Source organism: Notolepis coatsorum (genome assembly GCF_963971535.1).
Source record: "Notolepis coatsorum genome assembly, chromosome: 5".
Lineage (NCBI taxonomy): Eukaryota > Metazoa > Chordata > Actinopteri > Aulopiformes > Paralepididae > Notolepis > Notolepis coatsorum.
The window spans coordinates 140,658,254-140,678,253 of NC_140169.1; the positions used below are offsets into that span (position 1 = coordinate 140,658,254).

At 47.0% G+C, this 20,000-nt stretch overlaps 1 protein-coding gene across 1 annotated transcript in view; it reads left to right on the forward strand.

The window, feature by feature from the left end:
• LOC311228388 (SAM and SH3 domain-containing protein 1-like) overlaps positions 1-20,000 on the forward strand; it is a gene marked incomplete at its 5' end in the record, with an annotated part of 61,598 nt that overhangs the window by 742 nt on the left and 40,856 nt on the right. Inside the window, 8 exon segments of the mRNA XM_084314295.1 lie at positions 2,738-2,873; positions 4,538-4,995; positions 9,632-9,706; positions 10,225-10,368; positions 12,490-12,622; positions 17,322-17,383; positions 17,385-17,492; positions 19,703-19,911. Coding sequence (XP_084170421.1) covers positions 2,738-2,873; positions 4,538-4,995; positions 9,632-9,706; positions 10,225-10,368; positions 12,490-12,622; positions 17,322-17,383; positions 17,385-17,492; positions 19,703-19,911 — 1,325 coding nt within the window.

The window sequence follows — 20,000 nt, forward strand, 5'->3', positions numbered from 1 at the left end:
GAGAGGCTACTAGAAGACTGTATTAAAACATGAAGCAGAGAGTCTTGTGAAGGCAGCATCATTAGACTGAGAGAGACTAAGAAGAGGCTACTAGAAGACTGTATTAAAACATGAAGCAGAGCGTCTTGTGAAGGCAGCATCATTAGACTGAGAGAGAAAGAGAGGCTACTAGAAGACTGTATTAAAACATGAAGCAGAGCGTCTTGTGAAGGCAGCATCATTAGACTGAGAGAGAAAGAGAGGCTACTAGAAGACTGTATTAAAACATGAAGCAGAGAGTCTTGTGAAGGCAGCATCATTAGACGGAGAGAAAGAGAGGCTACTAGAAGACTGTATTAAAACATGAAGCAGAGAGTCGTGTGAAGGCAGCATCATTAGACGGAGAGAGAAAGAGAGGCTACTAGAAGACTGTATTAAAACATGAAGCGGAGAGTCTTGTGAAGGCAGCATCATTAGACTGAGAGAGAAAGAGAGGCTACTAGAAGACTGTATTAAAACATGAAGCGGAGAGTCTTGTGAAGGCAGCATCATTAGACAGAGAGAAAGAGAGGCTACAAGAAGACTGTATTAAAACATGAAGCGGAGAGTCTTGTGAAGGCAGCATCATTAGACGGAGAGAAAGAGAGGCTACTAGAAGACTATATTAAAACATGAAGCAGGAGAGTCTTGTGAAGGCAGCATCATTAGACGGAGAGAGAAAGAGAGGCTACTAGAAGACTGTATTAAAACATGAAGCAGGAGAGTCTTGTGAAGGCAGCATCATTAGACTGAGAGAGAAAGAGAGGCTACTAGAAGACTGTATTAAAACATGAAGCAGGAGAGTCTTGTGAAGGCAGCATCATTAGACTGAGAGAGAAAGAGAGGCTACTAGAAGACTGTATTAAAACATGAAGCAGAGAGTCTTGTGAAGGCAGCATCATTAGACTGAGAGAGAAAGAGAGGCTACTAGAAGACTGTATTAAAACATGAAGCAGAGAGTCTTGTGAAGGCAGCATCATTAGACGGAGAGAGAAAGAGAGGCTACTAGAAGACTGTATTAAAACATGAAGCAGAGAGTCTTGTGAAGGCAGCATCATTAGACAGAGAGAGAAAGAGAGGCTACTAGAAGACTGTATTAAAACATGAAGCAGAGCGTCGTGTGAAGGCAGCATCATTAGACGGAGAGAGAAAGAGAGGCTACTAGAAGACTGTATTAAAACATGAAGCAGAGAGTCGTGTGAAGGCAGCATCATTAGACGGAGAGAGAAAGAGAGGCTACTAGAAGACTGTATTAAAACATGAAGCAGAGCGTCTTGTGAAGGCAGCATCATTAGACTGAGAGAGAAAGAGAGGCTACTAGAAGACTGTATTAAAACATGAAGCAGAGCGTCTTGTGAAGGCAGCATCATTAGACTGAGAGAGAAAGAGAGGCTACTAGAAGACTGTATTAAAACATGAAGCAGAGCGTCTTGTGAAGGCAGCATCATTAGACTGAGAGAGAAAGAGAGGCTACTAGAAGACTGTATTAAAACATGAAGCAGAGCGTCTTGTGAAGGCAGCATCATTAGACTGAGAGAAAGAGAGGCTACTAGAAGACTGTATTAAAACATGAAGCAGAGCGTCTTGTGAAGGCAGCATCATTAGACTGAGAGAGAAAGAGAGGCTACTAGAAGACTGTATTAAAACATGAAGCAGAGCGTCTTGTGAAGGCAGCATCATTAGACTGAGAGAAAGAGAGGCTACTAGAAGACTGTATTAAAACATGAAGCAGAGCGTCTTGTGAAGGCAGCATCATTAGACTGAGAGAAAGAGAGGCTACTAGAAGACTGTATTAAAACATGAAGCGGAGAGTCTTGTGAAGGCAGCATCATTAGACAGAACTCCGCACCTGTAATGTTGATTCACTGTCTCACCTTGTTCATCTGTTGTCATTAATGTCAAACGTGTTGTTGACATGCCGAACATTTAACCCACAGTACCCACAATGCAATGTGCCGCCATCCCTCCTCCTCCATGCCCGCCATGTTCTCATCTCACTAACGTTTGACTCCATTCTAAACTATGCACCCACCATCCATCCATCCATCCATCCACCGCTCGCTTTTTACCAGTTCACTGTTACCCACAATGTCTTCAAGTGTTTGCATTACATTTGTACATGATGTTGACTTTGTGATGTCTTACTCATGCTCTCTCTCTCTCTCTCTCGCTCTCTCTCTCTCTCTCTCTCTCTCTCTCTCTCGCTCTCGCTCTCGCTCTCGCTCTCTCTCTCTCTCTCTCTCTCTCTCTCGCTCGCTCGCTCGCTTGCTGTTGACTGTGTGTGAAATCCGTATGAACCAAACCTCAACCATTATGACGGTGCCGGAGTTCCAAAATAAACATAAGACATCTGGACTAAAAAAAAAAACCTGCTCTGTGAACTGGAACACTAACTGTATTAAAACATGAAGCAGAGCGTCTTGTGAAGGCAGCATCATTAGACTGAGAGAAAGAGAGGCTACTAGAAGACTGTATTAAAACATGAAGCAGAGCGTCTTGTGAAGGCAGCATCATTAGACTGAGAGAAAGAGACGCTGACATGGATAATAATAGTTTTTTTTGTCCGCTGTATTTTAGTGGTCTTGCCATAACACCACCACCCGTCTGTCCGTGTTTTTTTTTTGTATTTTTTTTTATCCCTCCCATGATGTCACTTCCTCCCGTGACATCACTTCCTCTCCCTCCTGTGACATCACTTCCTCTCCCCCCCCCCCTCCAGTCCCGCGAGCAGTCGGACGAGGAGCAGTCGGAGGACCTGGTGAAGTTCAAGAGGCTCCACAAGCTGGTGAACTCCACCCGCCGCGTCCGCAAGAAGCTCATCAAGGTGGAGGAGGGGAAGAAGCACAGCTCTGAAGGTACGCCGCCGCGGGGGACGCGTTCATATTCACGTCTGTACGTTCAGAGTAGGGCTGACCCCTATAAGTCGACTAATCGGTCGAAAGGAGCCGTAGTCGACTGGCCAACCTCTTAGTCGAATATATATATATTTTTTTATTTTTTTTTATCATTCTTTACAAAAGAAAAGAGGCCTAGAAGCGTGGCTAACGCTAATGGCGCGCATACCAGAGGCTAACTGCCTACGAAAACAGGCACAGAGGCACTGAAAGAGGATTTCACCCATCTAATGAACACACTAGACTAGACAAATATCAAGATGTATCCATCAGTGGACCAATTGCATGCTTTTGCAGAGGACAAGAAGCCTTCAGTCGACTCCTTCAGACATTAAGCACCCCCCACAGCCCAAATGGAATGATAAATAAAATTATTTAGCAAATTTTGGCCAATCATAGTCGACCATCCAAATCCTTAGTCGGGGACAGCCCTATCATAGTCATTTAGGGAATTATGCGGAAAGGTCCACCAGGGGCAAGAATCCCTCCGAAGGTTCGTTAATTATTCCCCCCAGTAATAATTGGGATTATGGGTAGAAAATGCCCCTGAACTCGAGGATAGAAATGGGGAAAATATTATTATTTTACAGCCGACGGAGCGTATATACATTTTCATAATAATTTGAGAGATTGTCTCTTTATTGTACATTAGGACCGATAATTAGATTTGATTTATGAAGCGTTATTTTCAAGATTTCTTTTTTTTTTTATTACCGCCTTGCTTCTTTTCAAGTATGAACACAATATCAACAAAACGTAAAAACAAAACATACAGACAAAAAAGAAACGTAAAGAAAGATCCCCTTAAGACACCAACGGTCTTCTTACATATAAAATCAAATCACAAATCAAATCCATCTGCAAGATGAGAGATTAGTGGTTGCCACATTTCCTCAGATTATTTTCAATGTTCTCGAGGATCACGGTGATTCTCTCGAGGTGACGTCGTGTGTCCGTCAGCTCTGTGAGCCGTAACTTCCCCGTCGGAGCTTCTTTCCTTTTTACAAATAATTAGATCTGAATTGCCCCGTGAACACTTTTTGAGGCCAAAAATCGCCTTCTCTAGTTTCCTTATCTGATAATAATACTGTACACATAATGTGTTTTTGTATTGTTGTGGACTATTTAAAATGGGTCAAGACGGTGAACTGTAGAAATTCAGATGAGTCAAATTGTATATAAAAATAGAACATCGTTTATTTTCAGTTTCTGTGGCCACACACAATACGAGGGTCTGGCCAGAAAGTGAGAAAGAGCTCTGGTCAGACTTACAATTAAGTACCAGCTGGGAATGACAAATGAAAACAAAGATGGGTTAAGGGGGTTTGTCGTGTCTCACCTGGTGTCTGAGCTGTGTACCATATTAACTAGTCAAGGCTGTACAGAGCTGTGTACCATATTAACTAGTCAAGGCTGTACAGAGCTGTGTACCATATTAACTAGTCAAGGCTGTACAGAGCTGTGTACCATATTAACTAGTCAAGGCTGTACAGAGTATTTAAACAGAGCTTATGAACATGATGATATTTTTGACCACAGTATCTTTGTGTATAATGCAGTTCCTCCATCACCAAGTGGCAGCTAGCGTCACACTGACCTGCCTCTCTCCTCTTCTCCCCCCGTAGACTCCCTGAGCCTGGAGGCCTCCCCCACCTGCGTGGACAATGTGGCCCTGTACACCGGGGTGCTGAAGAAGGCCCCCCTGTTGCCCCAGGACGCCTCCCTGTCCTCCCTGCCCTCCCTCGCCCAGGACCAGCTCTCGCTGGACGGGGACACGGACAACAGCCTGACCACCTCCCCGTCCTCCAGCAGCCTGGACACCTGGTCCGGGCACAAGCTGGTCAAGACCTTCAGTAAGTCCTCCAGCACCCACGGCCTCATCAGGCCCCCGCGACGCGCTCCGGCCAACAGCAGCAGCAGCACCGGGGGCCCGGGGGGCTCCACCAGCGCCGGGGTGGGAGGCAGCGGCTCCTCCTCCTTCTCTGAGCTGGACGGCGGCGCGGAGGACGAGGGGAAGCTGTCGCGCTCCACGGCGGCCGACGGCGACAACATGCGGAAGGCGCTGAGCTCCATCTCCCACGGGGTAAGTACCAACGAGAGCCTCTACGCCTTCTACGGCCTCACCAAGCCCCGGCCCAAACCCCACTCCCAGTCCCGCCTCCTGCTCTCCCTGGACGACGGGCCCAAGCAGCAGCACCACCGCCACCACGGCAACTGGACGCACCGGAAGCCCGACCCCAACTACGCCTATTCCACCAAGCACCTGCTGTACCAGCGCTCGCGCGGCAAGCCGCCCGCCTCCCCGCTGTCCGCCGCCGCGCCCTCCTCGCCCGTCCGCTGCGACGTGGCCAAGTCGAAGGGCTTCGCGGGGGGCGGCGGCACCGGGGGGGGGGGCTGGGCGTTCCCCGGCTCCCGCAGCAGGCTGCGCGGTCGCACGGCGGTCAGCGAGCTCAACATCACCTACGTGGTGGAGCGGAGCCTCTACGGACACCTCAACTGGGCCCAGCTGGTGCGCCCGGTCACCCTGAGCCGCGCCGAGCGCCGCTGCCTACTGGACGAGGACCGCGAGGGCGACCGGAAGTGGGCGTCCAGCGTGGACCGCTGCACCAAGCGCGTGCTCTTACGCATCCAGCAGAAGTCTGTGAGTGGAGTGGAAACCCCCGTGTGGCCGGGAGGACTCACTGCGTGACTTCCAAAGCTGCAGAATAGAAGCCACTTTCAGACGCGAGGCGATCGGGGGGGGCAGCTGTAGTGTCTCTGCCTGCTGGGCGACGGGCACACGGCATTGGAAGTCATTGGGTTTTTAGGAGCGCAGTGGCACCGCCGTCGCCTTGTGTCTGAAAGGGCCTTCGCTCTCACAGGCAGGGATAGGGATCATCGCGTTTACCTGTCTCCACGTATAAAAGGTTAAACGCTCAAACACCCTCGTCAGTTTAGACGGAAGATGAGGAGAAAGGAACCCGAGTCACGCCTGAGGTAACCGCGGTGATCGGTTATTTTGTAAGAGTTGCCCTCAGGTTTTATTCTCTCCGAGGCCTCTCTCGCGTATAACGTACAGTATCACGGGTCAAACCGACAGACCGCGGAGAGAGGAATGTCACCTTCCGTAACCTCACAGCGACACACTTTTTGTTATTTCAGTGTGAAGTGAAGCGGAAAGTTACTCCTTTTAGAAATGTCACTCCACTCACATACTGTATGTACACACACACACACACACACACACACGCACACACATAGACATGCACCTTTTAGAAATGTCACTCCACTCACATACTGTATGCACACACACACACACACACACACACACACACACACACGCACACACATAGACATGCACCTTTTAGAAATGTCACTCCACTCACATACTGTATGCACACACACACACACACACACACGCACACACATAGACATGCACCTTTTAGAAATGCCGTCGTTTCTCAATCCTCCAATCACGGCTGTTGATTCGAAGCAACGATTGTGTGATTGGAGGATCAAGAAAAGAGGGCAGTTATTTTTTTAAGGATCAAGAAAAGAGGGCAGTTATTTTTTTTAAGGATCAAGAAAAGAGGGCAGTTATTTTTTTAAGGATCAAGAAAAGAGGGCAGTTATTTTTTTTAATGATCAAGAAAAGAGGGCAGTTATTTTTTTAAGACGGGTCAATTGGAGTCATTGTAACATACAGTTAGGAAAGCTTATTCTGCAGCTTTGGAGGAAACCGTGGCTCCCGCCTTGTGCTCGTGAAGTCAGTGGACGTGCTGCTTATTCATCCATCGATATTTTTAATCCACCCATCAGCACGTTGTCGCTTTTCTGCTTTTAGGTTTATTTTTTTTTCTCCTTTCGGTCCGTGCCTTTGTGGTTGCCGCTGTAGTGGATTTTTCTCTCTCTCTCTCTCTCTTTAAAACTTTTCTTTGGAAGAATTTTTTCCCGGATGCATGGGCGGCCATATTCCATTCAACCAATCACCACCATCGTCCAGAGTTCCGTTCGACGACGAAGGGAGTTGTTGGATTGCAGCTGGTTGGATCCCGTGTTAAACCGGTTGCCATTAAAGCTTGTGTTGCTTCTCGAACATGAAACGCTCTCGTGCGGAGGAGGAGGATCGTGGAATGCAGGGGTTTCCGTCTGGACGGACCGGTACAACGTGTTTTAGGCCAGACCGTGAAGTGCACATTTAATTAAGTGTCCCAAACTGAGCTGAGTGAGCGTGTGCCAGCGCCTGTGTGTGTGTGTGTGTGAACCAATTACTTGATCCCAAGAGGTCGGCAGAGGTCAAGGCCTCCCCTCGGTGATAAGACACTCGCTCTCTTTCCCATCATGCTCTAGTTTCCCCTCCCTCTCCCACGGTGCCTTTTATCTTGTCCTGCTGAGACGCCCCGGTTGAGATTAAAATGTCAATGCCCCCCCCCCCCCACCCCCTCCCCTGACCCCCCCCCCCATCCCCTAACCAAAATAGTATACTCTGTGAAGATATCCTTGTTGATTCAGGCCCTGTCCACACGAGAGTTTGGATTTAATATGACCGAAGTTTGAAAAATAAAACTCCGTCCACACGGTGAACACAGGTGGACAACCGTGTATAACTGCGTACTCACGGGCAGAGCTGGAACCCAGCAACCGATACATTTAGTACAATGTAATACAATGCCAAAGCAGTAGGCGGCGATGTTGTTCAGACATGAAGGCCATTTCAACCAATCAGAAAAGACTGAACGCTCACTAAACTTCCTGTTGGTCGCGATCTGCCATTAATTAACTGAAGAAGAAGAAGTAACGTTACCGATATGAAATGGATGTAAACGTTATTTAACAGATTGCAGAATGGGTACAATACAATACGGCTCAATACAAACAATTGTTAAGGGGATGCAGTCTGGACTGGGTTCCTTATAAGTTATAACAATAACTTGACAACACATGAGTTTAGTTTAGCTGCAGCTACATGTTTACTCTGAGCGTCAACAGACATCAGTCGATCACAACACTCTTCAACACAGACGATACGTTTTGAACAAAAGTTTGTTACAATCATTTTCATATAACGCTACTTGGGACAGCTCTGCTGTAAACACTGGTGTAGCTGGCTCTGCTCTAATCTCTCTACCCCGCGGTCTGCCGTGAACATGGGAATAATTGCGACAGCTCTGCTGTAAACACTGGGAATAACCTCGGTTGCTATGCCCACACGCAACTGCAAAACCGCACAACTCCACCCTGGCCACCGGTTTCAAAAGACCGCGGTTGCAGTGTAGCAAATCCCCGGTTGTGTGTGGCCGAACAGTGCAACTGCGCACATACAATCACGGTTACATTAAACCCAGCGTTCGTGTGGACGGGGCCTCAGTGAAAAATGTGCCTTTGGCTTCCTCCCAGTTTGCCTTTGAAGTATACTGCTGTTTAACCCTTTAAACGCGTCTAAATCTGCACCGCTTAATAACCCTTTCACCGCCACACTTACCTAAAGGGTTAACCCTTTCCCTGCGACAATACAGAAGGTTAACCCTTTCACACTGCCACACGACGACACAGGGTTAACGTTTTCCACTGCCACGCTACAGAAGGTTAACCATTGGCGCAGTGAAAGTGTTAACCTTCTGTAGTGTGGTAGTGAAAGGGTTAAGTACCCGCCGCTACGCAGTATATGATGTGTGTGACTTTATACTAAAACCCAGTTAACGCTTTGCTCATAACTAACCACGAGACCCGCGGCGGCAGTGTGCTTATTAACCGTATTCACTCTTAAATTGTATTTTAAATAAAAAACGTATTAAGTCAATTTCAGCTCCTCGCACCACATCAAGTGACTTCATTGAATTCTCTCCCGATATATAATTGGCGAGGAGTGATTTAAAACATGGACCGCTCGTTGGAGAACATTGACTGCATGTTCGCCGCCATGGTTGATGTAGCGGCTAGTTCAACTCACAAACTTAAAAGAGGACGTTGTGTGATACTTGATATAGTACTTTCATGTGACATCACGTCTGCAGTCCCTGTGTGACATCATACCATATGACATCATCATACCATATGACATCACACACCACCACATTCCATACTGTGCCGTACGTTCACTACTAACCGACAGACCGAACCCATGTCCATTATGTCACGCTCCTCCTGCCAGTGTCTTTTGCCAGTGCCAAGCATGAATCGTTGTGATTTGACGTGGATGGACCACCTAAGCGACCGTGTCACTCTGGTTTGATTATTATATGATTATCGAACGTGGCGGTTCCAAAAGAAACAACTTTTATCCACGTGTCGCAAATTAATGGGGTTTTGTATTTTCCTGGTTATCGAGGGTTGAGGTATTTTAACATTGGAAAAAGGAGAATATATTCCATGACGGTTTTGTGTAGTTTTAGTTATTCTGTCTGTTTTTAAAAAAAGTTTAAACGCCAACACCAAAAGTGCAGATGTCGCTAGCTGTCTAGCAGTGTACTAGCCAAGAGTCCGCCAGCGAGTCGATATGCAAGCGCTTCTTCTAACAGGAAATTAGCACAATTTATTCTAAATCCATTCTAGACTATACTATGCCAACGTTGAGGGAGGCTACATCGGCCGCCCACAGATCTCGGAGGAGGCGCTACGTTTCATTGGGGTCGGGTTCGAGTATAAATCGAGTGACTGTCCTCGCTTAGGTGGTCCGCATTGATGCAATCGGTCCAATTGATTATTCTGACCCTCCTTCGTTGTCTCTCGGTTGTCTCCAGAGGACATGTAGTTTTGGAGGGTTCGACCTGACCAACCGCTCGCTCCATGTGGTCAATGCAGGCCCAGAGCCCAATGTAAGTACCACCCGCACCGACACATTAGTAGTCCTGCTTGGACGGTGCTGTGTATTGTGGGGCACGAGGCAAACGGGAGACACTCGCACTAAAAATCACCTGTTTTCTGTCACCCCCCTTTTCCTTCGCCTTTCCACACTTTTGTGCGTCATTCTTTGCTCTTGTCTCGTTTCGTGTTTTGTCCGTCTTGAAACCTTTTCTTTCTGGCCTTTTTTTCGTACTCGACGTGCTCCGTGTCTCCTCTCTTGACGTTTCCTCTTCCCCCTTCGCTTCCCTTCTGTCTCTGCTTCTCTTCTTCTTCTTCTTCTTCTTCTTCTTCTTCTTCTTCTTCTTCTTCTTCTTCTTCTTCTTCTTCTTCTTCTTCTTCTTCTTCTTCTTCTTCTTCTTCTTCTTCTTCTTCTTCTTCTTCTTCTTCTTCTTCTTCTTCTTCTTCTTCTTCTTCTTCTTCTTCTTCTTCTTCTTCTTCTTCTTCTTCTTCTTTTTCTTCTTCTTCTTGCTCCTCCTCCTCCTTCCCTCAGAGCAAGGAGCAGGAGGCCATCTACAGGGAGGTGGTCAAGTCTCCCACCACGTCTCGCATCTCTCTGGGGAAGAAGGTGAAGTCCGTCAAGGAGACCATGAGGAAACGCATGTCCAAGAAGTACAGCAGCTCCCTGTCCGAGCAGGTAACACAAGACGCATACACACATACAGTACACACACACACACATACTGTACACACACACACACCAGTACCCATTCTGAGCATTAGGGGGTGACAGTGGCTCAGTAGGTAGAGCGCTAGGTGATCTGAAGGGTTCCTGTTCACCATGAACAGGTCAGCACCTTGCATGGTTGCCTCCGCCATTGGTGTGTGAGGCATATGTTGTAAAGCGCGTAGGATAAAAGCTGCTACATAAATGCAAGTCCTCTATAGGGAGGTGTAGTGGTTACGTCATTGCCGTTTTTCGTGTTCCACCCTCTGTCCAACGCAATGTATTTCCCCATTGCCCATTTCTAAATCGTCTCGTTTAAAACAAATAAAGCATTAACATTTGCATGGTGTACCTTTCTGTGCTTATTCATCCACAATCTATAGCTCAACATGAAAATATTCGCAATTATTCATAAAAAAAAAATCGCCAAATTTTATTTCAACCAAAAATGCTTAAACAATTATGTTAGTGATAGAAGGGAACTCATTTTGTGCAAACAATGGAAAGCATTTCCATGCGGTAGAATTGTTACAATAGCCGATAATCCATTTTCCCAACGATGAATCCCTACACGGGTGGAACAACCAGTGACGTCGGACTACACCTCCCTATGGCGATCTCTGTACAAAAAGAGCGTTCCTCAATCGGACGATCGTTACGTGTACAGTGGTGATATTTAGTTTCTTATAGGACAAATCGGTTGAGCGTTTTATGACATTGCAATGTTTTGTAGAGGTCCGTCGACCCTGTGAACATGTGCACACGATATTTCTTTACCGTAAGCCACCGGTTCTCCACCGTTGTGTGTCAAGGAGCCCAAATTGATCGACCGCAGACCCCCATAGTTTGTCTCGGGGAACTGCCATCCGAGAAGAAGTCCAGATCGGTCTATATAGTCGAGGAGAGAGCAGTGGACGAAGGGGGAACCTATGATCCGAAGAGACACTGGTTCATCTGGATCAGGTTCACTGGTTCATCAGGTTCACTGGTTCATCTGGACCTGGTTCACTTCCTAGTGAATGAATCTTCTCAGTGACCCTCAGGAAGGAAGCCACTCTACAGGACTACAAGCCCACTGTTCCTCAGCTCGTGAGTGGGTGGGTCTGTTTGTGTTAGCTACAGAGTAAACACGCAACGCTTAAACACAAACACACGCCAAACACACACACACACACACAGGATATCGCACACGCACGCACACACACACACACACACGCATGCACGCACACACACACACACACACACACACGTCACGCACACAGCTGAGAATCTCAGCTGTCCACACTCTGGAAATGGGTTCTCCCTGCCTGGGACCGGGGTTTAGGGTGGAGTGTGTGTTATATGCTGAGCTCATGTAGTTAAGCAAGGCTCTCTCCCCCTGGGCCAGTATTTAGACCATGAACCCTTTGGCTCAGTGTGCATGTGTGTGCATGTGTGTGTGTGTTCTGCTCCGCCATGATTACTGGGCAGTCTTGAGGTTGTGCCAACCCCAAGGTGTGGTGTCGTCCAACCCCCCCCCCCCCCCCCCCCCCCCCCACACACAATGAAACAGCTGTGTGTTGCGGTGGCCATTAGTCATGGCTTGGAAACGAGCAAACAAACACACACTGCCAGTGCCATGTCATCATGTGGTCACCCTGGACATCTTACAGGACACAGTGCCACCTAGTGGTTCACCGAAATGTTGTCATCGTCAAGCTATGAATATCTCATTGAATGATACATGAGTCTTTACATTTAAGCACTTACTGACATTTGTCTTTCTCTCTCTCCCTCGTCCCCCCCCCCATGTCACCCCCCTCTCCATTTCTTCTACTTCCATTCTCCCATTTTAATTCTTCTGTCTCTTTCCCTCCATCTCTCTCTCTACCTCTCTGTCTCCGTCTCCTTCTTCTTCACTCAACCTTCCATCTGTATCTCTCATTTATCCTCCTCACCTCCTCCTCTCCTCCCCTTTTCCTTCATCTTGCCATCCCTTGTCTTCTTTTATTGCCTCCGTCTCTCCTTCCCTCCCCCGTTTGTCTTCCTCCCTACCCCCCTCTCTCTCTGTCTGTCCCTCCCCCCCCCTCTCTCTCTCTCTGTCCTGTCCAGTCGAGTCCAGACGGGGCTCCTGGTTCTCCTCAGTCCCCTCAGCCAGACACCGACTCCCTGGAGAAGCCCAAGCTGAAGGCAGGCGGCTCGGTGGAGAGTCTGAGGAGCTCGCTGAGCGGACAGAGCTCCATGAGTAAGTCCTCTACTCTACTCTACTCTACTCTACTCTACTCTACTCTACTCTACTCTACTCTACTCTACTCTACTCTACTCTCTTCTACTCTACTCTACTCTACTCTCCTCTACTCTACTCTACTCTACTCTACTCTACTCTACTCTACTCTACTCTACTCTACTCTCCTACTCTACTCTACTCTACTCTACTCTCTTCTACTCTACTCTACTCTACTCTACTCTACTCTACTCTACTATCTTCTACTCTACTCTACTCTACTCTACTCTACTCTACTCTACTCTACTCTACTCTACTCTACTCTCCTCTCTTCTACTCTCCTCTACTCTACTCTACTCTACTCTACTCTACTCTCCTCTACTCTCCTACTCTACTCTACTCTACTCTACTCTCCTCTACTCTCCTACTCTACTCTACTCTACTCTACTCTACTCTACTCTACTCTCTTCTACTTTACTCTACTCTACTCTACTCTCTTCTACTCTACTCTACTCTACTCTACTCTACTCTACTCTACTCTACTCTACTCTACTCTACTCTACTCTCCTACTCTACTCTACTCTACTCTACTCTACTCTCTTCTACTCTACTCTCCTCTCTTCTACTCTCCTCTCTTCTACTCTACTCTACTCTACTCTACTCTACTCTACTCTACTCTACTCTACTCTCCTACTCTACTCTACTCTACTCTACTCTACTCTACTCTCTTCTACTTTACTCTACTCTACTCTACTCTCCTACTCTACTCTACTCTACTCTACTCTACTCTACTCTACTCTACTCTCCTACTCTACTCTACTCTACTCTACTCTACTCTCCTACTCTACTCTCCTACTCTACTCTACTCTCTTCTACTTTACTCTACTCTACTCTACTCTCTTCTACTCTACTCTACTCTCCTACTCTACTCTACTCTCCTACTCTACTCTACTCTACTCTACTCTACTCTACTCTACTCTACTCTACTCTACTCTACTCTACTCTACTCTACTCTACTCTACTCTCTTCTACTCTACTCTCCTCTTCTACTCTACTCTACTCTCCTCTCTTCTACCCTCTTCTACTCTACTCTACTCTCCTCTCTTCTACCCTACTCTCCTCCTCTCTTCTACTCTCCCCTCTTCTACTCTACTCTCCTCTCCTCTCTCTTCTACTCTCCTCTCCTCTTCTACTCTCCTCTACTCTCCTCTCTTCTACTCTACTCTCCTCTCTCCTCTACTCTCTTCTCTTCTACTCTACTCTCCTCTCTCCTCTACTCTCCTCTCTTCTACTCTACTCTCCTCTCTCTTCTACTCTCTTCTCTTCTACTCTCCTCTCTTCTACTCTCCTCTCCTCTCCTCTCTCTTCTTCTCTACTCTCCTCTCTCCTCTACTCTCCTCTACTCTCCTCTCTTCTACTCTCCTCTCCTCTCTCTTCTTCTATACTTTCCTCTCTTCTACTCTCCTCTACTATCCTCTCTCTTCTTCTCTACTCTCCTCTCTTCTACTCTCCTCTACTCTCCTCTCGCTTCTACTCTCCTCTCCTCTCTTCTACTCTCTTCTTCTACTCTACTTTCCTCTCTTCTACTCTCCTCTACTATCCTCTCTCTTCTTCTCTACTCTCCTCTCTTCTACTCTCCTCTACTCTCCTCTCGCTTCTACTCTCCTCTCCTCTCTTCTATTCTACTCTCTTCTTCTACTCTCTCCTACTCTCTTCTACTCTCCTCTACTCTCCTCTCTCTTCTACATGCCTCTCCTCTCCTCTCTTCTATTCTACTCTACTCTACTGTCCTCTTCTCTCCTCTGCTTCATTGGGTTACATGACAAGTAGTTTGCATACTGAACACCGGAGGGCGCTGTCATCATATAATCCCGGCCACTCACTTTTGAGTTGACACTATTTTTTCCAATGGATGATGTTCGATTGTTGGACATTAAAGGAGCAGTTCACCCAAAATAATATAAAAATGTATTTAAAAAAATATATATTATTTTTTTTTCTTTATCTATCCATCCAGATCATTTCGGTTTGATTCGTTTAGTTTTGGAGATATCTGCTGTAGAGATGTCTGCTGTCACTCCAACACAATGGAGCTGAAGTCCATTCGGCTTGTGGCCTAGTTGTGAGCAGTTTTAATGTCGGAACTATGTAGATACCGGACAGCAGATATCTCTAAAGAACATCCAGTATCTCCCAAACTAGGCAAATCACACCGAAATGATCTGGATCGATAAATACTACTGCGGGTAAAGGGGACATTTAAATTTAAAAAAATTGTGAATTGCCCCTTTAAGTGGTATGGAATACTTTACTAGCGGTGTAGTTGATATAGTTCCATCAGCTGACTCACCGAGTCCCACAGTCTGGCCCCGCCCACCGCCCAGGTCCCAGCCAACCGGGAAACACCAGACGGGCAAAAGAAAAGAAAACGGGGTCATGAGACAAAAAGAAAAACGTTGAATCCACAGCAAAACATGCAGACAACGGGGGTTTTTACCCGTTTCCACCAGAAAACCACGAGCCTCCACAGTTTCATTTCATGTACTGGAACCAGGCCCGGTGTGAGGCACCGCGCTCAGACATGACTCAGGCGTAGGAGGAGGGCGGTGGAGGCAGGCGGTGGCTGGAACCGGTAACCCCCCCCCCTTTGCCTGCATGTTGTGGCGGGCATTAAAACCCGTCTTTGTCTCGTGACACCGACACACTAGTCTTCACTCGGAACAAATCAAATCAAATAAAATATATTTGTAAGGCCCGACAACACACGTTAATAATGTCCCCCATGGGCCGGATATACGTCTTCTTTAAAACCCTTTCACTGCCACACTACAGAAGGTTAACCCTTTACTAACTACGAGTGATAGTAAAGGGTTATTAACCTTCTGTCGTGTGGCAGTGAAAGGGTTAACCGGCTGGGACGTGTGGCAGTGAAAGGGTTAACCTTCTGTGTATTGTCGCGGTGAAAGGGTTAACCGTTTGCTAGCGCGGCAGTGAAAGGGTTACACGAGTCAAGAAGAAACGTCACGATGAATCGAGAACAAAACAAAAACACCATGAAATTCAAAATAAAATGTTAAATGAATAAATGAATGCAACGCTCCCAGACACATGCCCCACGCGAAGGTACGGAAAAACTCACTGAAAACCTAGCAACTGCCGACCACAGGACTCGGTGAGTAACATGAAGGCATCGCGTCAACCACACTAACTAACCAGAATATTCCATACTACTTAAATGTTCAAAAATGTGAACTATCCCTTTAAGTCCTCCCACGAAGGCCAAACGGTAACGTTACTGGTCATGGAGAAGGATTTCTCTCCTCCTCTCCACCCAGTCCCACAGGAGCGCTAAACGTCTTGTGATCTCATCTCTCCACGTGTGGTGACCTCCCCGGTAGTATCGCATCACACAAGTATCTGTCACTTTTTAATATGAATACATTGTGAACGATTGTGTAGAAAAGCCAACCTCTTGCATGGATCCGTGACAGTAGACCTATTGAGTGCATCTCCCCCAGCCCTACGCTCCGGTCGTCTCCTCTGTTTAGAAACGCTGTCTTATCTGTTTTTTTAGAAACGCTGTGTTATCTGTTTAGCAAAGTTGTCTTATCTGTTTTAGAAAAGCTGTCTTTATCTGTTTAGAAAGATCGTCTCATCGGTTTAGAAAACGTTGTCTTATCTGTTTAGAAAACGTTGTCTTATCTGTTTAGAAAACGTTGTCTTATCTGTTTAGAAAACGATGTCTTATCTGTTTAGAAAACGTTGTCTTATCCCCTTAGAACCTTGTATCTTTTCATCTTTGTCCTTGTCGCTTTGTGACTAGTCCATACTTTTATCATTGGTCGATGGCCACACACACACGCACACACACGCACGCACACACGCACACACACACACACACACGCGCGCGCACACACACACACACACACACACACACACACGCACACACGCACACACGCACACACGCACACACGCACACACACACACACACACACACACACACACAGAGAGAGAAACATGCGGTTGTGATTAGAATAGGACATCTCACAGCTTCCCACGCACGCCATGACTACAGTACATGGTGACGGACTCATCATAAGACTATGAAGAAATATCCACTTGTGAGATGCACACTTAAAGGGGCAGTTCACCCACAATAAAAAAACAACAACATATTTTTCCTCTTACCCGGAGTGCTATCCCATCTGTCCAGATAGTTTGTCACAGGGTGCGTTTTGGGTATATATGTGTGCCATTTCTCCCAATACAATGGAGCTGAATGGCATTGGGTTTTTGCGACGCTCAACGTGTTAACAAAAAAATTAAATACTTTGAAAAACACGGCTACTCAAGGTAATCCACAGATCTTGTTGTGTTTCATTGAGAACAGTTTCAGAACTACTTTCTACTGAAGTACACTTGCCACAATATATACGTTATGTTATATAAACATAGAGTATCTATACGCTGCAGTGTTTAGTGTATAGATTTGGATTTACACTGTATGTAGAGCATGAATACAGCCCCCCCCACACCTGCCAATTATATGATCAATTCAATGCAAGTGACTCAGGGACCCCCCCCCACCCCCCCCCCCCCCCCCCCCCCTTAACTGAATCATAGAATTATCATAGAACATATTCCAGGCTACCATCACACTATATATAATAGCAAGTATAGATCTGACTGTGTGTGTGTGTGTGTGTGTGTGTGTCTCCAGGTGGACAGACGGTCAGCACCACGGACTCGTCGGCCAGCAACAGAGAGAGTGTGAAGTCGGAGGGACGGAGACGATGAGGAGGCCCCTTACAGAGGTCCCTTCTGTGGACGCGCCCGAGTGCACACGGACTTCACACCCAGCCCCTACGACAGTGACTCCCTCAAACTCAAGGTAACGCACACCCAGCCCCTACGACAGTGACTCGCTCAAACTCAAGGTAACACACCCCCAGCCCCTACGACAGTGACTCGCTCAAACTCAAGGTAACACACACCCAGCCCCTAGGACAGTGACTCCCTCAAACTCAAGGTAACACCCCCACAGCCCCTACGACAGTGACTCCCTCAAACTCAAGGTAACACACCCCCAGCCCCTACGACAGTGACTCCCTCAAACTCAAGGTAACACACCCCCAGCCCCTACGACAGTGACTCCCTCAAACTCAAGGTAACACACCCCCAGCCCCTAGGACAGTGACTCCCTCAAACTCAAGGTAACACACACACACAGTACACACTGACTTCACACCCAGCCCCTACGACAGTGACTCCCTCAAACTCAAGGTAACACACATACAGAGATAAGGGGGGGAAAGCATATAAAATCCTAACAATAAGACAACAAACATCCCGTCATCCTTCCCCCCCCCCCCCCCCCAAGGGCAGCTGGGAGCAGATAGGGGCGTCGGTGAGGGGCCGCGCCCCGGGGAGCAATCCAAGTGCTCCTGTCCGTCTTCGTCAGGGACGCGACAGCGTTAGCGATCTGTTGTGCATGTTTTTCCATTGGGTTTCTCTTATCGGGGGGGAACCCTTGCGAGCACGGGGGAGAACATGCAAACTCCACACAGAAAGGCCCGGGAGATACCCCACCTGGGTCCCTGGCAACGCGGAAACCTGGTCCCCAAGCGGGAATCGAACCCTGGACCTTCTAGCTGTGAGGCGACAGTGTTAACCACTACACCACCGTGCCACTAGAGGGAGACAGTGTTAACCACTACACCGCCGTTAGACGGCATGGAAGCAGAGACACCATCGTGTGTGCGAAGCAGCTGCAGTTCAGCCAGGCAGCCGTCATGCTTTAAGAAGGACTTAACCTTAAGAGATAAATACACCCAGAAGATGAGGCATAGAAATACAGATATGAACAGTTTCCCTCCGATAGTTCTAGATCTCATCCTGCGAGAAAACGGAATGATGCCACGATATCACGACTTCATCCTCTCAGTAGCACACAGGATGCCTTGTTGTATAGCGCTGCAGGTCGGTCAGTATGTAAGTATAAGCGTCCTGGGTTCGAACCTGTGTCCGCGTGGGGTTCCTCCGTGGATACACACTCCAAGGTTCGCACAAGGTCCTTGACGTGCTTAAAGTGCTTGATTTTTGAAAAAGAAAGTCGAGGCTGGAATTCCTTTAAAACGGCCAATTTTTTAAACAAGGTGCTTAGAAAGTGCTTAAAATTCTTCAAATCAACCATTCACATTGATCTTTATTTATTTATCTCGAACAACCATAAACACACAAACTTGAAATAACAAAAAATAAGAAACTAAATAAATGTTTTATAAAAAACTAAATAAAATACAAATAAAATAAAATATATATTCCTAGACATGAAAGCATAGCTCAAGACAAATGGTTTTGTTCGAGAAGGGACCGACAGAAGCAAAGCTTATCTGGTCCTGCCCCTTCCTTACAATATCATATATTCATATGTAATAAGTTATCTATCAATATCAAAAATAATATACCTATCCACTATCGGCAAAAGATAAAGTTGAATGTTTTGTTCATCCAAATCAAATCAAATGTATTTGTAAGGCCCGACAACACACGTTAATGTCCCCATGGGCCGGACACATCTTCTTTAAACAAGTCAAGAAGAAACATCACAATAAGTCAAGAAACAAAACAGGAACACCATAAGGTCCAACAAATTCTAAATAAATGCAAAATAAATGAATGCAATGCAATGAATTGTGAAAACATCAAAACATACATTTTGAATCGAGAATTTTTTTTTTAAATCTAAAAGTATAACTAATTGTCGGAAATTGGTTTTAATCCATAAATATTGGATAAAAAATGCCCTGTCAAAATGAAAAATAGTGCTTGGGGAAAGTACTTGAAAGCCCTTGAATTTCATTTTGCAATGTCTGTGGGAACCCTGATATCCCCACATGGTGAAAAGACATGCATGCTGGGTACACACACACCTGCCGTTACCCAGGACCCAAGCACAGCCATTAGACCCGGGGTGGGTCCCGGGCCCCCCCTGTGTGTGTGGCCCCCTCTGCTCCTTCAAGTGGCTGAAACAGGTCAGTTCCCCCCCACGGGGACCAACACAGTAGGACTGACTCGCCGTGTCTCTCGTCTGTCCCGCAGCGCGGCGACGTGATCGACGTCATCAGCAAGCCGCCCATGGGCACCTGGATGGGCCTCCTGAACAACAAGGTGGGCACCTTCAAGTTCATCTACGTGGACGTCCTGAGCGAGGAGGAGGAGAAGCCCAAGAGGCCCGTGAGGAGGAGGAGGAAGGGCCGACCCCCCAAGCCCACCTCCGTGGAGGAGCTGCTGGAGCGCATCGACCTGAGGTGAGGCAGAGACACCACACACACACGCACACGCACACACACACACGCACACACACACACACACTCTCTCGTATATACAAACACACACA